We start from the raw sequence: 22992 nt of genomic DNA on the forward strand, positions 1-22992 counted from the left end.
TCGGAGTCCCGGATGATATCCCGGACATCACGAGGAGTTCCGGAATGGTCCGGAGGTAAAGATTTATATATGGGAAGTCTTGTTTTGGTCACCGGAAAAGTTTCGGGTTTTACCGGTAGTGTACCGGGACCACCGGAGGGGTCCGGGGGTCCACCAAGTGGGGCCACCAGCCCCGGAGGGCTGCATGGGCCAAGTGTGGGAGGGGACCAGCCCCAGGTGGGCTGGTGCGCCCCCCCCCCCCACCAAGGCCCAAGGCGCCTCCAAGAGGGAAAGGGGGCAAACCCTAGGGCAGATGGGCCCTAAGGCCCACCCCAGGTGCGCCTCCCCCTCTCCCCCTTGTGGCCGCCACCCAGATGGGATCTGGGGGCTGCCGCCACCCCTAGGGAGGGAACCCTAGGTGGGGGCGCAGCCCCTCCCCTCCCCCTATATATACTTGAGGTTTGGGCTGCCCAAGACACACGAGTTCCTCTCCGTCTTGGCGCAGCCCTACCCTTCTCCCTCCTCGTCTCTTGCGGTGCTTGGCGAAGCCTTGCTGGAGTACCACGCTCCTCCACCACCACCACGCCGTTGTGCTACTGCTGGATGGAGTCTTCCTCAACCTCTTCCTCTCTCCTTGCTGGATCAAGGCATGGGAGACGTCACCGGGCTGTACGTGTGTTGAACGCGGAGGTGTCGTCCGTTCGGCACTAGGATCTCCGGTGATTTGGATCATGACGAGTACGACTCCTTCAACCTGTTCTCTTGAACGCTTCCGCATAGCGATCTACAAGGGTATGTAGATGCACTCTCCTTCCCCTTGTTGCTGGTTTCTCCATAGATAGATCTTGGTGACACGTAGAAAGTTTTTTGAATTTCTGCTACGTTACCCAACACGGCAGTGGCAACGGTAGTAGGCGTGGTACTACCGCTAATAGGAGGTACTATCGCTCCTACTGCTGCTTGCTCAACTGGGTCAAGTTGGGGTCAGCGATAGTATGCCAATGGGACCACCGCTGGACTACCGCTAAACCCGACACGATAAAATCGAGACCTGAATCGAGGCGGCAGTACGAGCGGTACTGGGAGCGGTACTACCGCCCACAAGCGGTACTACCGCTGGCAGCATTCCAAGAGACTCCGAAATAAAAGGAAGGGAAACTCCATGGAAACGGAAAGATACGAAGGGTGCAATTGGAGATGTGTACGTGTTGATTCCACCCAGACCTTTCTGAAGCAGACCCCCTCTTGATAGTACGGTAAATCCTACGACTCAAGCCCACCAAAAATGAAACGAAGGAAAATAATACGTTTTCTGTTTAAAACTTCCAGGGGCATCAATCTTCTTGTGCCAAATGATGAATTATCTGAAATGCTCAATGCACACGAATAGTCCGCAAACGTATTATCGTAAATCAACAAAACCGCTAAGGGATAAATATGCCCTAAAATAAATTATCATGAAGCAAATGGAATAGCACATGATAACCAAAGGTTCACTCGAATGTCCTTCGTGTACTCATAGGGATCAATATGGATGTCCACGGTTCCGTTATCGGTCATTGAACAAAAGGGGTTTTGTTCATGTCTATATTTTACCGAACCTATAGGGTCACAACCTTAAGGTACTCATGATTGCCATCCTCGGTCAAATAATTCAAAGACGAGGTGTCATTTTCCTGGACTGGCGCACCTTCACTGAGTCACTGAGTCAGTCAGTCAGTCCAGGAAAATGACACCTCATCTTTGAATTATTTGACCGAGGATGGCAAGATGAAACTTAAGACAGAAAAGCAAAAGGGACTTACCTCTGGAGCTCGATGCACCTCATAGTAGCCAACATAGTTGCCTTCAAGCCGGAAGGACTGGCCCTTGGCCTTGAAAAGGAGGGTCTGCATCCCTCTAATGTCCTTTCCTCGGAAGAAACATCGGATGACTGAGGTCTGGTCACCAGGAGCAAACTTCCATAGAGGAGAAGCTCCGTCTTGGAGTGGTTGAACTCGGTGGTGGAGCATGACGTGTACGACATCAATCAAGTTAACGCCCTCCCTGATGTAGTACTCCACCCGAGCTTGGAGCATTTTGACCTCTTCTTTGTTCCCCCGTTCAAGGTTCTTCGTCATCCATGAGTGGAGCCAATCCAATGGCGCTGCTGAGAAAGCTGGGACTCCTTCCTTGTCCTAGGACGACACATCGACCATATAAAACCGTTCATCATTCTAGTGCTTCAGCATTTCGATGAATTTTCCCTCTAGCCATTTGACGCGTGGATCTTGCTAGCCATGGCACCTCAACACTCCGTGATATGGTGGGCATTTGTTTGTGGCTTGACACAAAAAATCTTGAGCCAAAGCCCGAAGTGGGGCTCTATGCATAGGAAAGCCTCGCAGAAGACGATGTAGGAGGCGATATGGAGGATGGAATTGGGGGCAAGGTGGTGGAATTGCAGGCCGTAGAAGTAGAGGAGGCCCTGGAGGGAGGGGTGGATCGGAAACCCCGGACCTTGTACAAGGTGGGGGTGAACATGACGCGCTCACCTTCCCGAGGTTCTAGAACCCGGGTGGCGGAGCAAATTACCTTCCCGACAAGAGGGGAACGACACTTCACCTTACCCCGTGGGGGCAGGTAGCCGAGCACCTGGAGCTTGGTGATGTCGGCGGCGGCGACGGTCGAGTGGGGCCATATCCCCCTCTTGCTTGCCGCCTTTTCCTCCTCCGCCGCCGCCACCCCGGTGTGCTTTCCCTTCCCAATAATCGGTGGAGATGGGGAGGGAAGGAAGGGGGGATTGGTAGGCTCTGTTTGAAGTTTTGATATCTGGGCGCCGGAGCTTGGGAATCACAAGAGCTGGGAGCAAGGGTGAAGGTGTGAAAATGGAGTAAATCCACCATTTGGATTTTATAAGCCGGTAAAAACACTCAACGTACGGATTGCGCGGCAATAATCTCGCAAGTTCCCAACGCGACGTGCGTTATGTGCGCGCGTGGATTGAGGTGTTTTATTGGTAATGCCGCCGAAAATCCAGGGCACGATCTCTTAACTGATGAGACGTGCCAATAGCAACGGCCGCGAGCTACGCTACCCATGACATAATGAGTACTGATGAGACCTTTCGGTTCTACAATATATGGTGGTGCTTCGAGTTCGGTCAAAAGTTGTCAGAACCTGACCCAACCAGGCGCACCCACTCTTCCTCGGGAGAGACTTTGTTGTTAAGCTAACTAGTCGGGGTAAGGGTCCTCGGGTCCGACAATAAAAATACTCTTCGGGAAGAGCTCGTTTGGGGATCCTCCGGAGTCCGAGGTATATAATTCCTCTTACACAGGCTACGTTTATGTCAAAGAAGGAAGCACAAAGGTGAGTGTTGAACCAGTTTGCAAGATCAAAGACTAACACATAGAAGAGCAAGTCTTCCGAGGATTATCCTCAGCTTGGAAGACCGGTTCAGGGGCTACTGATGGTGTACTACATAAAAGGGTGCTAACCACGTCGGCCCCGAGCATGGGCTAGGCCAAAGACCCCCAAACTATCAACCAGTGGGACACGCATGTCGGGCCCTCGGCGTACTCAAGATGAAATCTTCCGAATACTTGGCACCTGCTCCAAGAAAAAATGCGATCCTCAGCATGTTTATATCCTGATGTTACCGACCTAGGTGCAACCCTAGGTACCCCTTATGTCTATATGAGCCAAGGGGTTTAGGACCCTAGACCTAGATTCATTCACATAAGATCTCGAGGTAGATCAACCTGTACTTTATATCCCATCCACAATTAATACAATACAAACAGAACGTGGTTCACTTCTTTGAGAGGTCCCTAACCATGGTAAATATTGTGTCTCTTTTCATCCTATTACCATCTAGCCAAGATCACCCCCTTCTCGAGATCTGTCAGATTTAACTCCATCACCTACCTACAACGTCCGCCTACAATGTCCGTTCGTCACATGTAGCAACCATCGTCTACAACATTGATGCCCAACCTTGCAACAATTGGTGGCGGGAATCGTTTGGTTGCCGTTGCACGACCTCTTAGCAAACACCGACGTGTCACATCACTGTTGTGCGGCCATGCCGCTCCAAATTTGCCATCACGCTGATTGCAATAAAGACACGCGTCGCAGCAGTGGACATCCATGCCATCCGGAGGCAAAGCGATGAAGAAGCGACACAGTGGTTGTGCGATGCGGCGGTGTAGGTGGAGGGGAAGGACGGGAATGGGGCAAGATACGGGAAGAAGAGACGGGGTAGAGAAAGATAGAGAGAGGCGACTCGCACGAGAGCCACATAGCCACGCGGCGAGAGAGAGAGGAGGCTGACGAAACCAGTCGATCAGTCGGGGCGATTAAAAAAAATTGAAATGAAAGGTAGATCCTTCTACCTTATATATTCAAAACAGGCAAAGACTGAAGACCAGTGGTCAATTACATGAGGCTTGTGATGTGCACCGTGGTGCAAAGGGCCACAAGCAGCCTACAGAGAAAGAAAGGAAGGCAGGGGCAAGAGGAACAACTTATGCAACACTCCAACTTATGTGCCCAAGCCAACAGAGTCCCTATCCTCCACCTTGCGCTGTGTTCTGTTGCTCCAAAGCCTGAGCATTTCAGGCGCATATGTACTGATGTAGGCAGCAGACCAGCGCTTGTTGTTGAATCATTCTGAGCGTGCCAAAGCGTGACAGCGCACGCAGGAAAGACAACGTACCATTGGTGTGGAGAGGCTAGGTGGTGAGCCGCACGCCCCATGAAATCCATCTGATCAGTAGATATGCAAGCCACGGATGACAAATTGAGCTTCGCCCAGAGCAAGTGAGCAGGCAAGCATCTGAGAATCAAGTGACAAATAGACTGGGCAAACATCAAAATGTGAGGCGAAAGAAATACCATGCAACTCATTCCTCTTATGTGAAAAGGACAATGTATTGGCATGGCATCAAGCCGAAACGAATTGATGCAATCATTTCCATCCCGGATATTTTCTATGGACAGGTGAAACTCACAAAAAGGAGTGCTTTTACATGTACAAGAAACGCACACGACACCCGACCTCTGTAACAGAAAAAACTGTACATGCTATGTACTTGCAATCCACCTGCAGTCGCTCTGAAGAGCTAACCAACTCCAAAATGTTCACGCCATCGTCAAGAAGCTGAGATCAGCGTGTTTTTCAACTTGTGCGCTACGAATGCCGCCGCCCGCTGGCAGGATTTACAGGACCAGTCGGTGGAGGAGGAGATGACGATGGTAGACGGACCAGGGCGGGTTGAGGCGAGGGCGCCGCCGTGAGGGCATAGGTGAGCCTTGAAGATGAGCTCTCAATAAGCCCTGCAACTCCGGCAGCAGAAGTTTGTGCGTTGGATGGAAGGAACAGGTCATGTTTCTGGTCTTTGTAAGCGCTCCATACCTGCGAAAGACAGAAAAAAGATCTTAATTAACTAACTAGAGTTCTTGTTTACTGCCGAGTGAGTTGCTTCATCAATGATCTACTCCTGCAATTTCATAAGCTAATATGAACTGTAGAGTTCTATAGACTCACATCAGAAGAATTAAGGATTTCTCGAACTTTAGCACAGTGAGCGCCTTCCGTTGCAAAAGCATGAAGTACCTGTTTAGATAAAACAAAACAAAAAACAAGTACATCAAATATTATCAACAAAACACAAGCCGTAGAGGCTATTCAAGTATTAAGAAATTGAATTTTCAAACGACTCAAACCTAAAATGCATAAATACCACAACGAGGCCTTGACAGGATCCAAGGATTGCACCCTCTTATATCATGCTTTAACTACTCAATAGTCAGGAGACTAATGCTCTGAAGACTTGACGACACGAAATGTAGTTCAGCCAATTCTTTGGGCAAACACTTGATTTATTTTCAGGTCAAATATTTCAGGGCAATCTTACACTCATACCACCCAGTACACAAAACAAGCAAAATGGAAGATGCACTTTGGACATCAGCTCCCTAGAGACTGTCTATGATCAAACCAATTCTCTTTTGATTGCATCTAACTGCTCAGTGCAATAGCAAGATTTAGCTAAAATGCTACCCAGAATATGATGCTTACCTCCACTGCTAGTACACGCCCAATTGAAGCCTCTGATTCATTCCACTTCATTTGGTTACAGAGTCCCTGCCTTCCACCAGCTCGCCAGTCAAGAATGCCAAGGAGCACATCAACAAGACCAACCCTATTTTGGTTCGTAGTAAATACAGAGTAAAAAAATAGTTATTGAGCTGTTTTCACTGAAAAACAGTAGCTCTACCGCTGCAGTGACTAACAAGATGAAGCAAGTAGACACTGGTAGTGGTTGGTCCTGGTTAGGATTCCTTTTCATTCAAAAAAAGTATCAATATATTGCAAATGATGGTTATTTAGACAAAAGGTGTATTCCAAAGTCTAACCAGAAGAAAAACAATACAAGTTAATATGTTTTAGTTCTGTAAAATGTCAAAAGAATGGGGTAAAGGCAGATGCTGAGATGCTGCAGAATACCTAATTTTCCAATCAGAAAAAAATAGCTATATTGAACAAGTTTTGATCAGAAAGGTTTTCAACATAAATGGAACCCACTAAATGCAAATGTTTCATAAATTACCAGGTGCATCCTTTAAAGTTGCATATTCACGCAAGTCTGCCCTCTAACAATATATAGCACCAAAGCATTGAATAGTGATTGTTGAAGGCCACTTCAAATTTACGAAATTAAATGATACTCCCCCGTAAAGAAATATAAGAGCGTAGTGATCTAAACGCTCTTATATTTCTTTACGGAGGGAGTATTTGGGAAATGGAATGTTCTATTCTATATTTAAAGACCTATAGCTAAACTGGAGCAGCTTACTTTAACCCCTGTGCAACAAGCGCGTCTCTAGCTCGATTACCAGCGCCAACAACACGCTTTAGTGTCTCTAATGCCAGTATACTTCCACCTTGCCATCCAATTGCTTTCATAAGCAGTGCAACAACCTGCAAGGTAGTTCAAGAAATAGATCACGATGGGCCCTTAGATGCCATTTATGAAAAGATGTGCTACGCCAATCATATTGGATTTCCTCTTCTGGCTTCTCCCCCCATAAGTTCTACAGAATTCAAACTATAAAGGCAAACATCTTGTAAATTTAAGAGATAAATAGTTATTGTTGAAGCGACGCCAGAAAAGGAATTTTCAGTCATAATTTCTTTAAACACCAAGGTTCACACTGAACTTAGTATTATCAAGCTTTGTCACCAAACGTTTTCAGATGAAGTCAAATTACATTAGTGGCCATGCTGCTGTATCAGCAAAAAAGATCAATATGCAATGTTCCCCTCAAGAGTCATAACAAACACAAATAAGTTCATTATAATTTAATACCTGAGGAGTTCCTGCACTTGTTGCCGCCATAGCTTCAGCACAAGTGGTGCTAGACGCCAGCTGATGTAGTACTCGCAAACAACTAAGGCGAACCCTCTCTTGTGGAGTCTGCACAGTGGTCTCAGGGACACCATCAGAGTTATCGTGCTCAATAGGTTCTGCTTGCACTCTACTTGTGTCCTGTCCAGATGCCATAGTCTCCCTTCTTCCCTCATAAGCCATAGCTGCAACCAGCTTTGGAACATAACCTAGGTAACCAACATGGTCTGCAAGTGCCGGATGAACACGCAACAAAGAAACAAGTGCGGCAGAAAGCAGCAAAGGAAGTTCTGGATCAACAGCATTTGCTTCATAGTGGGTAGCAGCAACTGAAGAAACATACTGATCTAGGAGCCCTTCAAGGAATCTTTTAGGGTTTCTCAGTGGAAACTTGGGATCCTTTAGGAAAAGTCTCACATATATTCCACCAACCTGAAATTTGCACAGCATGATAATACCTAAGCCAATGTTATGAAATGCAGATACCAGAATAATTCTAGAACAAGCACTATACCTGTGGTTCATCCTTCATTACATGTTGGCCAGAGGCTTGTTCCGGCACATCCCAATCAACAAGACGTCCTTTCATCTGCTCTTGGTAAAGGTCTGCCGCCATGGTAGACAGCTGCGCAGAAAGAGAAGCTGCCATTGCAGGTGTCCATACAAGTTCAGGAGTTTCTGTTGTCTGTTCAAGAGATGAAACAACAGCTTCACCAGGTCCATCTCTAATTGCAGAAACCAAACCATCGGGCAAGAATCTAGCAAGCGTGATGGCCACCCTGGGACCATGCATCGGCTGCCCAGCAAGTTTGCCCAATAAGGATGCAGCTGCAGCTCTTTGCTGCATAGGGATTTCCTCTACATGATATAAACTAAGTGAGTAATATGTTGTGCATAATTAGATCTCTAAACTAGTGGTAGTTAAACATGAAAAAACCAATGTGAACGGTAAGAAGTTAAAAATAGAACAAAGTTTCATAAACACATATAGGAAACTTAAAGGTGGTGGATCAGTGCAAGATACTGGTGAGAAGTTCACACTACATTTAAAAAAAATCAATTAATTAAACATACTATTGCTCATCAAATAACATCTGGTGCCAACAAAACAGCAAGAGCATGAAGAATGTGAAACGTGTAAACTACACATTAGTTTCTGAAATAGCAACAACACCATAGCCTCATATAAATATCTAAATGTAGCAAAAAATGCCAAAATAGAGATTGTCACCTTGAAGGGGTAACATAAGTTCGAGAATGTACACTACACCACCATGCTTGGCAGCAGCCCAGGCCAACTCTGGCGTGCTGGCCAAAGAATAGAGGACAGCAAGCGCCCCATCCCTACAAGAAGGATTGCAGTGTAGTATCTGAAATAGCAAAATGAGACTCGTCCTTTCTGCGACCATGGCCTCCAAACAAGGAGCATGCTTTGTCAAGAGAGAAAGAACACTTAAACAAATTTGTGGGATATTGCTTTCAGGAGGAACAGGCAGCGCAAGGCATTCAAATAGAGGTGTCAATCGTTCCTTGGAAGCAAAAACAGCAGCCAAGCCTGGATTACTTGTCAGAAGATTCTGTAGCAAAAAGAATGAAAAAAAAAGTCAGAAAATGAGCAGCATACACAGAAAACTTGAGAAACCTGTTCCAAAAGAGTACCTGAAGCGATGTTAACCCACTTCTGAGGTTTGTAATAACTTCACAATCTCCACCAGTTTCATATTTACTGCCTTTTTCAAATGAATTATCCTCTTTTCCTTCATTAGTTGAATCACTGGCTCCACCATTTTCAGTAGATGTATCGATAACCGAATCATGTTCGTGCGTCATATTTTCCTCCGAATTTATGGAACTCCACTTTTGCACTAGACCTGCTATAAACTTAAGAAGAGCAATGCAAAATCCTTCCTGATCACTTATTTCATAATCTGGTTGATTGTTGTAAACTCTCAAGTAAACATCACCAACATTCAATTCTTTTGACAAAGCTTCATAGTTGAAAGACTGTGATTCTGTCAAATCATACGAACCATCAGGACCTTGGCTAGTTCGCTGCTGATCTACAAACTTGAGGAGCTCTCCTCTGGTTGAAGAATTCCATATGATCTACAAACAAGAAAAAATTCTTAAGCTATAAAAATCAAGTCCACACATACAACTAAACAGTAGTAGATTGTCGTGTAATAATCTCTCAAACGTGTTCATGAAAAGCAGCTTGCAATTGCTCACTTAAAGCAATGTGTAAACTAGTGAAGCCATCATCAGATATATATAGAACCAAACTGTAGTAGATTTTTCGAAAGTTACTCCTTCCATTTGTAACTAGATTACCTTTCATACAGTCTCCAAGATGCAATTTTGGCCACTACTTTCCATACGAATATTTTAGTACAAACTACCAAATTGTCATATTATGGAAATAATTTTCATGACATTTATAACAATATTGTTTTTACTTAACTAATCTAAAAAATATTACAAGTTAAATGTAGAGAAGTTTAACAGCATACACTCAAGGAAGTCGTCCATTTGCGAACTGACATAGTACATAAGTAGTGAAATACTCCCTCCGTTCACAAATATTAAATATTCTAACTTTTTTCTGAATCGGATATGTATATACACGTTTTAGTGGGTTTGGTCACTCATTTCAGTCCGTATGTAGTCCATGTTGAAATATCTAATGCATCTTACATTTTTGAACGGAGGAAGTAGTTTATAATTGCTCCCTATGAAGCAATTGCGTGGTTGATTAAATAAACAACAACATCACTACTCAGAGTGTGCGTCTGTTTATACCCATAGAGAACATCACTTCCATAGCTAATTAATATCAAGTCGGGACTAGAGACTAAGTAAGACTATGAAACTGCTCTTGCTACATCTTTGAAGCTAGAGCCACTGTCATGGAATTCACTAAGTCCAGTGAGGTGTACCCACATGTGCATGGATTATGTGCCAGTAATAATAATAGTAAAGTAGTAAGCTTAGCAAATTGCCTAATATACAATTGAACAGAGAACCTATTACCTCTGGTGACTCCAAGTTTGAATTCAGATTTGATAATAGATCTTTGGGTGGCCGGTTTCTCAGCATGTCAGCAAGCTTGGGAGTAAGAAGTGCTCTTAATGTATTGAAAGCAGGAAGGTTAGATGGGCTTGATGTTCCGTCACCACCAAGACCACAAAGCTTTGACAAAGCCTGAGCTGCATGTACTGCATGAAGATTTTTGGCAATCTGCACCCTTGCCCCAACACCATGTGATTCATTTGTCTCATTCTCTTCTGCTGTCGAATCGTATTGAAACAGTAAGGGCAAGACAAACCTGCAAAAACATTTGAATATGTCACTGCTATGGCTTCACATTACCTACTTTTTTGCTAATGTATATGTCAATTTGATTCAGTCAAGTATGATATGTACAGAATTCGTTCAGTACTAACTCCATGTTACTATAGCTTCTTTTCTTTTAGAGAGAGGAGGGAATCATCATATTATAATAGCAATAGCAAAAAGATGGCAGGACAGTACCATAAAAAGCCAGCGGCAAGCAGAGCATTTTGCAGTTCAGATGAAACTGAAACATTAGCAGCTGTCTGCAGAGCAGCATCCACAGCCGATGGAACAAATTCAAGTTCTGTACAGTGCACAATATCCTCAACAAGGCCAGCAAACTTAAGAATCTCAACTCTTCCTGACTCAAACAAGCTGAGCGCTGAAAATGTGTGCATTATATTGGTGACTATTTTTGCCGCTGGTTCGTGTGCCGGAGTTGTGGGCTGAACGATGCACATGCAACGTGAAAGCAGTGTTGCCAACAACGGGATACCGCTGTCTCGTATAAGCTCTTCTCCATTTAGTGAAGATGATGAACATCTGGCAGCAGATGAGAAGAACATGAGAGGCAATGAAAATAAACAGTTTCTGAAAAAATATATAAACATAGCTAAACTAAGTTTCTTTTAGCTTACGTCAGCCAAATCAGCTCTGAAGCGGCTATCAAAAGAGGGGCTCTATCAGATGAAAGGAAATTGCTATCATCCTTGTCTACAGTAACTGCATTTAGCAACATAGGATAGCCAGCATATTTGAATGGTTCCAAGACATGTCCATATCTCTTGTACAAGATACACTGTGCCTTAAGTAAGAGTATCAGCCTCCAGAGCTGTGGTCCCTGCAATCCTTGCATACTTGCCTGCATACATAGATATTGCATTCACAGTAAATATCTTTAAAAGGACTCAATGTCAATAGTCAAACACTGTGGGAATAATCTTAACAGTACTCAATGTTTATTCACATGTTCCCTTTTGCCTTACTCCAATTTGTAGGGCGAATGTTACGAGGTGGAAAATGATTTGTGAAGTGCACAGAAGAAATCTGCTCATACAGTTACCCCAATAAAAGAAAAGGACGGACCAAATAAGAATAAGAAACAAAAAGAGAAGGCAAAACATGGAGAACAGCTTAATCAAATTCAACAAGCAAATGCTTTTCCATACACAATTATAATTTAGATTTAGAGATCTTCCGCAGGAGAAAACTTAAAGCTAAGAAAAAAAGAAACACCTACTTCCTTAGAAAGGATAACCTGAGATTTATTACACTCGTTTTATGTTGCTAGCAATCCTCCTCGAAAAATTACTCTATACTAAAAATGATCCAGTTATAACTCCATATAACTAACCCGTCTATCATTTTATTTATGGTGCCTCCAATTTAATTAATTAATTTAACTATAAGAAATCAAGCATACCAAAGGTGGCATGGTGTCAACAGTCATAGAAACAATGGAATACCTGCAATCGCTCGTAAGCCTTTTGCACAGCAACAAACTTTTCTCTTCCCTCAGGGTTCTTGTCTGGATGGTATTTTATTGCCAGCTTCCGGTATTGGCGCTTAAGCTTCTCTTCGTCGATGTTTTCAATATTTTTTGCCAAACTGGCCAGATTTAACTCGGATGACTTTTTGCTACTACCCTTCTCGCCAATTACAAGATCATCAAGAGTAATCTCCAGTATCTTGCAGGCTTCTTCTTCAGACAAATCCATTGGACGGCGAGTTAACTCTTCACGCCACATTGCCAGTAGTGACTGCAAAAACTCTACGTGTTCAACGATGGGCCAGTTAGGAAACCTGATTTCATCACATAGGTTCCGAAGGTAGTAACGATGGCACCACATCTCATCTTTCAGATTCGGGTAGGTCACAGGTGGCATAGGAGCATAATCATACAATGAATGGCAATGTTGAGCCAATTTCTGAGAAAAATCACCGAGATGCTGCAGGACCTAAGAAAACAAGTAGAACGCAAAAAAGTATTTGAAAGATTAAAATCCAGAAATTTCAAAGCAAATGTCTTAAAAAATAGCAATGAAGGCTACACAGGCAAAATACCTGACGAATAAGATGTTCTGCCCTCATTTTGTGGGTCCATATAATCTCTGGTGTGTCAGAATCAGACACCATTGCGGCAGCAAAAGCAGAAGGACCACTACGTTCTAAGACATACAGCAGTGATTCTGGGAGCAGTCCACCTAGTACACTGCGCTTTGCCAAAGGCAATGATGAAGATACTGCAGCCTCTTCACCGCCATGAAAGGCTTGATGAGTATGCGTGGCCGAAAAAAGTTGTGCGATTGATAGAAGGTTTGAACCAGGGTATGCCAATGCAAAGTAAAAGGCACCAGTACTATATAATCGAATCATAGCTTTGGGGTTTCTTGTGACAATAGCCTTAAGCAAAGAGGCAGATACTTCAACAATGCTTGGTTCCCCAGTAAGCATGGCCTATATATAATTTCAAAATGTTTTGTTTCATCAGTGTTTGATTGATAAAATGATTCCAGAAGTAATGAAAAATAAGTCAACAGAATAACTGAAGAGTTAAACCAATTTATCACAATATAAGCATGAGGTTTACTGGTACAACAACAGCTTATCATAAAAACAAAGGCTAGATCAGTAACGGTGATAACTACGCTAACAGGTTAACTAGGGATTTATAGTCTGCTGGCACGTTCTGGGATTGTTACTTCATCTGCACACTTTGCTGTTTAGATTATGTTTATCAAACATGTTCCTATCTGTATCCTAGTTGCGGATTAAGGAGTATGTTAGTGGTATTTTATGGGAATAAATTCCCATATCATGCACCTGTATGATCAATAGTATAAACAGGATAGCTACATAGTATCCACTGATGATAGAAAACAAAGCAAACTTGAGGCTAAAAAACACCTGAGCAACATGAGGAAGGCATCTTGGACTTGACAATATACGTTTCACCCTAGGAGTTGGGGTCACTATCTCTCCCGCATCATCAAGATCAGAATGTGCAGATGCCATACTATGCAATATAGACAAGGCAGCATCCGCAATCTGCGTACAGAAATACATTTTCATGAATCAACGACAGTACAGAAAAATTGCATGTGGGCCGCGTGAGTGCACATGATCATAAAGCTGCAGACTGAATACCTGAGTAGAAGTCAGAACAGGTGTTCTAACAGAAAGTGCCCAACGCAGCTCTCGAATGTCACGTAATCTTTTCCAGTCAGACATACTGGAGGCCCAACATTTTGTTGTCCAATCAATTGACTTCTTTGACCACAGCCTTCTAATAGCATCCTTTTCAAGTGGACCAACTTTTGTACCATCGTTGTCAATATACATCCACTCTTTTGAAGGCTCCATAAATGCGGTTGATGCAATGAGATTAGACTGTAGAGGAATAGCTGTCCGCTCAGATGCTTCATGAGCAACAGTTAACAAATCAACAGCCAAAACACAGCCTCCAACAAGAACACACGCTTCAACATTTGAAAGGTCATTCATGAAGGCCTACAAAAAGAGGGGAAACCAAAGTGAAATTTATCAGCATGGAAAAGACGCGCCACATCAGCAAATAACCTATTGATAATTGATCTTGATAAGATTGTATAAAATTATTGCCCACATTCGCTGTTCTACGGGTATCTAAAGGTATTATGGATGATACTGATGTGGCCAGGAAAACTCCATGTGAATAAAGCTCATTGATGTTTTCATATCTAGTGCATCTTATGTAATCTTACCAGATGATAAGATGGGAAAGAAAAACAAGGGGGGGTCATGGTGTAGCACAACAAACCTTTAACAGAAGTAGCAATCGGTGTCTTAAAGCCCTATCATCTGTTCTGTCTAAGAGAACTGTAATATGTGCTGTGCCATCAAAAGGCCCAATAACTTTGTAATGTTGCTCATAAACTATAGCCATTGCCCTTGAACAAAGCTCTCTTACTGAGGAACCTCCACCCCCACCAAACCCATCCAACCTTCCCATGTCACACCAATCATCAGATGAACCCAGTTCATCAGGAACTGCACCATCCACAGTTAGACCAACATCCGCATCACACAAGAAACGATGGTACAGAGCTCTAAAAAAAGCAACAGGGTCACGTAGTGGAAAATCCTGTGCTCGGTAATTACTTCCACTTTCAAGCAGCAACCGTAAGTAATATTGCCCAACACAGACTTCTTTAGACAAGCTAGGGTAGCTGACAAAAAATTCAGCATAGTTCCATGAAATTCGCGGTAAGGTGTCACAACCACCATCATCCTCACTTACCGAACTTCCAGGGTCAATATCATCGGTTCTTTCTTTCTCAACATCAAGGTTATGAACTTCAGTTTGCAATGCTTCCCTTAATTCTTGCCTTGTGCGTTCATTCCATATCAAATCTGCTCTATTGTGATCTAGACCAAATGCTCTCCAAAATCCAAACCAATTACATAGTAGCCTGCCAGATCCCACAGGAGTGTTTTCCACCACAATCTGTGCAGGTACTGAGAAATCTGAATGTGAGGACTCAATAAGGTCACCATTAGCAGTGGGGTCCACTGAATAAGTGTGTGAATCCAGCTGTGGTGTTCCAAGTTGATGATTTTCAGAAACAGACTGAGGTACAGCACCATGTGGAACTGCATGAGAAGGGTCAATACTCGTAGCAGGAGAAGGGGTGTGGGCGGTTGAGTACTGGCCGACATGCCTCTGATTGACATCTGCTCCTCCATAAGGACCCACACTGGTGTGCCTGAAGAAATCTCCATCATCAACACTATTGGGGGGCATTCCTTGTTCTGGTGTTTCCATGTTCTTACCACCAAGAGCCCTCCTCTGCTGAAGTATCCGCTTCTGCCTTCTGCTTAGCGGTACTTCGTCATACTGGTTCTGAGAATCTTCATCTGACCTCGTATGAAGATAAGCAACAAGTCCAGGAGGAAGTATTCTGGACAGCAGATCCAGCGCAGGTTGATAAGAATCAGCCCACAGAGCAACAAGCTGCCGACTAACATCACGCCGCTCGCCGGCAGGGAAGAAGAAAGCATTTAACAAATGCCTCAGAAGCGCACCATCCTTCAAGGCAGCATCACGCATAGACTCTGCTGCTATTGCATCTTCCTCAGCAATTGTACGCATAATAACTGAAATGGTCTCTCTTACACTTTCAGCAGGGTGCGCAAATAAGGCAAACAACCGACGGCGCAAACCAGCAACTTGGCGTAGTAACTCAACAAATGTAGCATGTTGGGTTGTTTCACCATGGGGATCACAAAGCATAGCTTCAAGGATTTCCACAACAGACAGAGAAAGTAATGGTGAAACTGATAATGGCTTTAATCTGCTAACAAGGACTGGAACATAGATCGGTTGTGCAAACAGTACAGACTTTGCATGCATGTAGGTAGCATGGGATTCTCCCCTCGTATCCATCAACATCGATGTATCACCAGGACCACCACCAATTAGCATAGCCACAAGCCCAGCAGCCTCAGCTGCCACTCCCTCTGAGCCATTCCTAAGCAAACCCATTATTCTCCCAACAGCAACAGGAAATGCCATCACATGTGATGACACACTTCTTGATGTAAGTAGCCTCCGTAAGCATGCAACGAACCCCATTATTGTCGCTGCTGCTTTTGGTGATGGAGGCGGAAGAGGTGGAGCATCAGCAGGAAGATTTTGCGGGGTGGCTGGAAGAAGACTAATTAAAGCCATTAGGACCACCTCAGGCACTTCAATATTGATGGGCACTCCGGTATATGGTATACATGCATTAAACTCCCTTATTCTACGCCATAATCTGATTTTTGCTCCCGGAACAGTGTCAGATGAAGCTACAGCCTCTTTCGCGACCACAGCTAAATGTTTTACGTACATGTTAGCAGCTTCCATATCAACAGTAGCATTATGAGGTATCTGAAGATGGGCAACCCCACAAGGTGGATCTATACGATGACCAGGCATAGTCAACCTTGGCAGCACTGGAATTGCACATTGCCTCTGCAAGCAACAAGGAGATTAAAATAAAGAGAATGCTTGGCCGCAGAGATCAAGGTGAGCATAGTAGACAAACACATGCAAGACGAACATCAACTGATAAGAAAGGAAGGCTGAATTGTACTATGCATTCTAAGCATGTGGTAGTGATCTATGCTAGAGGAGTATAACTGTAGAAGAAACTCATGTCATGGGCACGAGAAAAAGATAAATCAATTTAGTACAGAACAGAGCTACATGACAGTTGAATTGCTTTAATGTAGACCAAGTAGTTATGCAGTCATCGGAGTGATTTCTTTCATGTAACACCACCACATTAGGTGATCAGTAACTATACACGACATGTGAACTTAGTAACTTACACTGTGCTAGTGAGATTAAGTGTATATGTAATGGGGCCAGGTGTGGTACATATCCATGTGTTTTGTTTCACTGCACTTCTAGTGCCTAGAAAGCACTTTGGTGTTTGCACTCAGTAATTGCTAAGCTGTATATTGTGAATATGTAACACGTACACACGAAGAAACTGTACTCTTCAATGTCTTCATACAGCTAATCAGGCACGACTAGAGATAATGACTTGGAAAAAAAAAGGGCAGCCCAGTGCATGTAGCTCCCGCTTGCGCAGGGTCCGGGGAAGGGTCCTACCACTTTGGGTCTTTTGTACGCAGCCTTTCCCTGCATTTCTGCAAGAGGCTGTTCCCAGGACTTGAACCTGTGACCACATGGTCACAAGGCAACAGCTTTAGCACTGCACCAAGGCTCCCCTTCAGATAGTGACTTGGAACCGCAAACTAAATTCTAACCAGGATGTATGTCTTTATTTTCATTAAGTATTGACTTAGATGAGCTAAAAGTACAAGTCACTTCAAGCTTGCTAAGAAGGACCGTAAATCTGAGTATTGGAATATATCAGGGTAGAACTAGTACAATTTTCCACCTCCACGAAACATTATATCAACTCTGTTAACTTCAAGTGGTGCAAAGTCGAGAAAGATCAAAGAAGTGATACCTGGGTTTGTAAAACATCAACAACTGTTGCAATTAAATTATCACGGGACGTACTTGCATATACCTGAGTGAGAAACAGAAGACAATTAGAAGGCGTTCCTGGCATTGGGCTTAGAGACTATTATATTATATTGCATACTACTTACATGAATCGGGCAACCATCATTGAATTCGAATGCAAACATCTGCGGCTCTTCTGCAAATCGCACAAGGGCACTTACTGCTGATAGAGGCCGGACGATAGTAGCCTGGAAAGATAAGATACAGTGCAACCAAGTAAGAAACCTACCATACCAAAGTCATAGCAGAAAGAAGGAACAAGCAATCTAACAGAAACATATCCACAATTGGTGTAAGTGCCCTTAGACCTTGTACTCAAGACTACCATTTATTGAAAGCTGATTTGCGAATGGCAGCATACTTGCAGCATGTGCATATGCTATCAAAAGTTTCAGTGTGAATGATTTATACAAAAATAAAAAATAAAAAATGGCTACCTCATAATTCTCAGGGCGCCTTTCCACAAGTGATGTGTTTGTAAGAACGAGCTGCCGAGAAACAGAATCACCCTGTTCTCCAAGTCCTCCCCGTGGTCCAACACCCAAACTCAAGCTCTCAATACAGGCAGTGCCATGTGCAGCAGGACGTAATCTTATTACTGACCATTCTCCATGCCGAGTTTCAGCAGCTCCAACTGCCTCATTAGCTAAAATGAAAATCAAGTGAGATGATAGCCACAGGGAACACAGAGAACATCAGTTCAAGTTTTACTCCTTTGTTGCATGAGGCAGATGTAGATTTGATGACATTGTAGATAAACTTGAAACTAATACATGAGATAGATGTGAATTTTATGTACCAATCTGAAACTTGGTGCTATTTCGCTGAGTCTGTTTGTTTTATATTGATATTGAAGCTGTATACTGAAAAAATGTATTGAAAACTGTATATATGCATTAATATGTGCAGCCTCATCATCATAAACAATAAAAGGGCAGCCCGGTGCATGTAGCTCCCGCTTGCGCAGGGTCCGGGGAAGGGTCCGACCACTTTGGGTCTATTGTACACAGCCTTTCCCTACATTTCTGTAAGAGGCGGTTTCCAGGACTTGAACCCGTGACCTCATGGTTGTTACAGTATATGTGGATTGCACTGGCCCTTTCCATCAGTTCGGACTTTTGGTTGCGTTGGCTAATGCATGAAGCTTAACATGGTATCGGAGCTAAGGTCTTGAGTTCAAGTCCTGACTTTCGCAATTTATTAAAAATTGCTTATGGCCCCCCTTTGTGTCCACGTAGAGGCCTCTTGAGTCATGTGAGTTTTGCGCGCCATCGCTCTCTTTCGGTTGCACGTGTTGACTTGTCTTCCCCGTCACACGTGAGAGGGAGTGTTACAGCATATGTGGATTGCACTAGCCCTTTCCATCAGTTCGGACTTTTGGTTGCGTTGGCTAGTGCGTGAAGCTTAAAAATGGTCACAAGGCAGCAGCTTTACCACTGCGCCAAAGGCTCCCCTTCCCTCATCATCATAAACAATAGTCACCTAAAAATCTACTCAATATCCCCAACAAAACGGCAGCACAAGTAAAATTCATCATCACCAGATATACAATATTCACCTCTCCTTGCTATGAAGTCAGCAGCTGTCATTGACTGTGAATTGTCAACGGAGAGTGATAATCCAATTGCTGACTTGGCAGTTTTTGTCTGAAAGATAACTGGCATTAGAATGCTACATCAACTTGTAACAGGCAATGAAACAACTAACAAAGAAGAATACAAAAAAGCATACCAAAGATGATATAATCAGAGTGTTTGTACTGCCTGATGCAGCCATAAATGCTTTCGACTTCCTTCCATAAAGGGGGCATAGCACAAATCCTCCGCCTTCAGCGCTCCTCCTCCCATAATTATCCCCCAAGAGCAAGATAGCAGGAGAATCCATATCTCTAAAGTCCAAGCACCAGCGTAGATTACCAGAGTGTACTTCAAGGAGCTCAATTCCCAACGAAGTGACCTTAATTTTCTACATAATGTTTTTCAATGCCAGTAACCAAGATATCATCAGATGTTAAACAGCTGATGATTTAAAACAGTAGATTCATCTCAAACAGCATGGTGTAAGTAAATTACAGTAGAGGTACTCTACAATCAGCTGCCCGTCTAACTATTCATCAACCCAGTGCAGTAATGTTCATTTATTATTAACTACTTAAATGCTTGGTACTAGCATTGCGGTCTTGCGGCACAATTTGAAAACTGAGTGACTTAGTTTTCAGCCATTTATTGTAGCACGGTTTGAAAATTGGTGTTCATTTGTTAATTTTGTCCATAAATAGAGAGATTAAAACCAATTGCGTGAAAAAATACTACTACCTCTGTACCAAAATATAAGACGTTTTTGTAGGCTAAACTAGCCTACAAAAATGTCTTATATCTTGATACGGAGGGAGAATTATACAAGTATGCTACACTATTTTTAATTCCCCTTCAATTAGTAGCTTTGTAAACTAAGTTCGGCACCAAAAAGATGGAATTATGGCACGATCCGAAGATCATTTATTTTTTACATCCCTTCAATTTGTAGCTTTGTAAACTAAGCCCCATGCCAAAAAAAATGACCACATGACAATATGAGAATCAGCAAGGATTTTGCCGCCGGGATTAGCAACAGCTAGCTAACTATTTGACTTCAGTACAGGCATATAAGATCACCCTCTTCTCAATTCCACCTCATTTGGCTAATTGGACAATTCTTTGGCTAGTTATAACTGATGCAGCCCTTTAAATATGAAGTTCCAGAAATGCAGTTATCAGTACCATATACCCCAAAACTAAGTTGGATTGGGCATGAAAGCATCGACTGATGACCGTGGAGATGTTATATTCCAACCTTGTATTATTCAGAATAGTAGCACGGCTGGATAGTGCTCGGGCGAGAAGATAAGAAAGGCGCGATGGGGCAAGGGCGGAGAACTTACAAAGGGTGCCCACTCTTGGGTGCGGCGGCGGAGGTGGAGGACGGGGAACTCCACGACCGGGTGCACGGGGCGCAGGCGGTGGAGCTCGGTGAGGATCCCGGCGCGGAGCGGCGAGGAGAAGCGCATGGCCTTGAACTTGCCCTTGCCGTCAGAGCGGACGCTGAGCGAGAATTCGGCGGCGGCGTTGGGGTCGGGCGCCGCGCGGTCGAAGTCTGCGGCGAAGTCGTAGGAGTTGGTGACGGCGAGCGTGGTCGGGTCGAGCGTGACGACGCCCGAGGCGGCGATGCAGAGGATCCGGCGGTACCTCCCCCGCCACGAGTGCTTGACGACGAAGTACCTGGCGAGGTACTCGGGCTCCTCGGTGACGGCGGAGGAGGAGGCGTCGGCCCCGGCGTTGGCCGACGGGGCCGAGGCGGTGTGGCGGCTGGCGAAGTCCATGTTCTCTAGGAGGCTTCGGCGGCGGGCATTAGGGTTCCGCCAGGGGAGCGGGAGCTGGAAGAAGGGGGAGCGCGGTGCCGCCGGAGAGTGGCGGGAGTGATTCGCCCCCAGCGCGGCCGATCTGGGCGACGAGATCCCCCCACCCGGCGATCCTGTCCAGGGTGGCCCGCGGGTACGCCGATCGCCGGAGACCGGTAGGGTGGTCGGAGATTGAGAATTTCGCTGTCTTCTCGTCGGCGTCCGATCGATTTCGTTGATTTGATTTTGGCTTTTGTGTATTAGTTTTGTGCTTTTGTTGAGCGAAGCTGTACCACCTTCCGATCTCCGTTTTTCCACGGCTGTGGTGAAATCGTCGTGGTATCGTATCGTGGCAGGGAAGTGGAGCTGGCTCGACTCAGCCCCGCGAGGACAGGTTCACTCCATCATCGTCAACTTGTCATAAAATCAAATCAAATTATTTTTCTTCTCTTCTTAGAAACAATCAATTTCTATGAAATCACTCCCGCCCCTAGTAGTAGATAGAGTAGAAAATAAAAGGAATTCATCAGTTGTGAAAGTTCATCATGACATACAAATTGATGGTTCCAAATGCATGGTATTATAAGTTTTAATGTAGATGACTCATCAAAGAAAATCCACCTGAGGTTGTTATGAAAATATACCTGGAGGCAATAATAATTGTATTGTTTATTTTTGAGTTTATAATTAAGTGTTTATATTCCATGTTATGACTGTTATGGTTCTTGAATATGTAATTCAGAGGAAAATTGATAAGCACGTGTAGAGTCATATGATTTGAATGGAACTAATCCGGACTAACGTTGTTTTCAGCAGAACTACCGTGCCGTTGTTTTTTGTGCAGAAATAAAATTTCTTATAATTGACTGAAATTTCTTATAATTGATCATTATTTTCTGATCTGCATAGATGATTTGAGCAGATATGAGTATATCTACTTGATGAAACATAAGTCTGAAACATTTGAAAAGTTCAAAGAACTTCAGAGTGAAGTGAAAAATCATCGTAACAAGAAAATAAAGTTTCTACGATCTGATCGTAGAGAAGAGTATTTGAGTTACGAGTTTGGCTTTCAGTTAAAAACAATGTGAAATAGTTTCACTACTCACGCCACCTGGAACACCACAGCATAATGGTGTGTCCGAATGTCATAACCGTACTTTATTAGATATGGTGCGATCTATGATGTCTCTTACCGATCTACCACTATCGTTTTGGGGTTATGCATTAGAGACAGATGCATTCACGTTAAATAGGGCACCATCTAAGTCCGTTGAGACGACACAATCTGAATTGTGGTTTGGCAAGAAACCAAAGTTGTCGTTTCTTAAAGTTTGGGGTTGTGATATGAAAAGGTTTTATCCTAATAAGCTCAAACCCAAATCGGAGAAATATGTCTTCATAGGATACCCAAAGGAGACTGTTGGGTACACCTTCTATCACAAATCCGAAGGCAAGACTTTTGTTGCTAAATTCGGAGTTTTTCTAGAGAAGGAGTTTCTCTCGAAAGAAGTGAGTGGGAGGAAAGTAGAACTTGATGAGGTAACTGTACCTGCTCCCTTATTGGAAAGTAGTTCATCACAAAAATCTGTTCCTGTGACTACTACACCAATTAGTGAGGAAGCTAATGATGATGATCATGTAACTTCAGATCAAGTTACTACCAAATCTCGTAGGTAAACCAGAGTGAGATCCGCACCAGAGTGGTACGGTAAACCTGTTCTGGAAGTCATGTTACTAGACCATGACGAACTTGCGAACTATGAGGAAGCGATGATGAGCCCAGATTCCACGAAATGGTTTGAGGCCATGAAATCTGAGATATGATCCATGTATGAGAACAAAGT

General features: G+C 43.8%; 1 protein-coding gene across 1 annotated transcript; it reads right to left on the reverse strand.

The window, feature by feature from the left end:
* Positions 1 to 4840: 4840 nt before the first annotated feature.
* GRV2 (DNAJ heat shock N-terminal domain-containing protein) lies at positions 4841 to 21509 on the reverse strand. Its single transcript, XM_048678390.2, has 22 exons — positions 20690 to 21509; positions 19501 to 19734; positions 19328 to 19415; positions 18207 to 18415; positions 17856 to 17957; positions 17711 to 17773; positions 14506 to 16701; positions 13854 to 14216; positions 13614 to 13754; positions 12771 to 13163; positions 12173 to 12664; positions 11345 to 11568; positions 10905 to 11249; positions 10404 to 10698; positions 9033 to 9479; positions 8605 to 8950; positions 7888 to 8231; positions 7335 to 7805; positions 6822 to 6946; positions 6044 to 6167; positions 5510 to 5578; positions 4841 to 5377 (listed from the first exon to the last, which is right to left on the reverse strand). Exons 1-22 carry the CDS (start codon positions 21125 to 21127, stop codon positions 5153 to 5155), a joined length of 7734 nt encoding a protein of 2577 aa, XP_048534347.1. The 5' UTR covers positions 21128 to 21509; the 3' UTR covers positions 4841 to 5152.
* Positions 21510 to 22992: the final 1483 nt, after the last annotated feature.

This window comes from Triticum urartu, chromosome 1A (assembly GCF_056163025.1).
Source record: "Triticum urartu cultivar PI428250 chromosome 1A, HENAU_Tu73, whole genome shotgun sequence".
In the NCBI taxonomy this organism is placed as follows: Eukaryota; Viridiplantae; Streptophyta; class Magnoliopsida; order Poales; family Poaceae; genus Triticum; species Triticum urartu.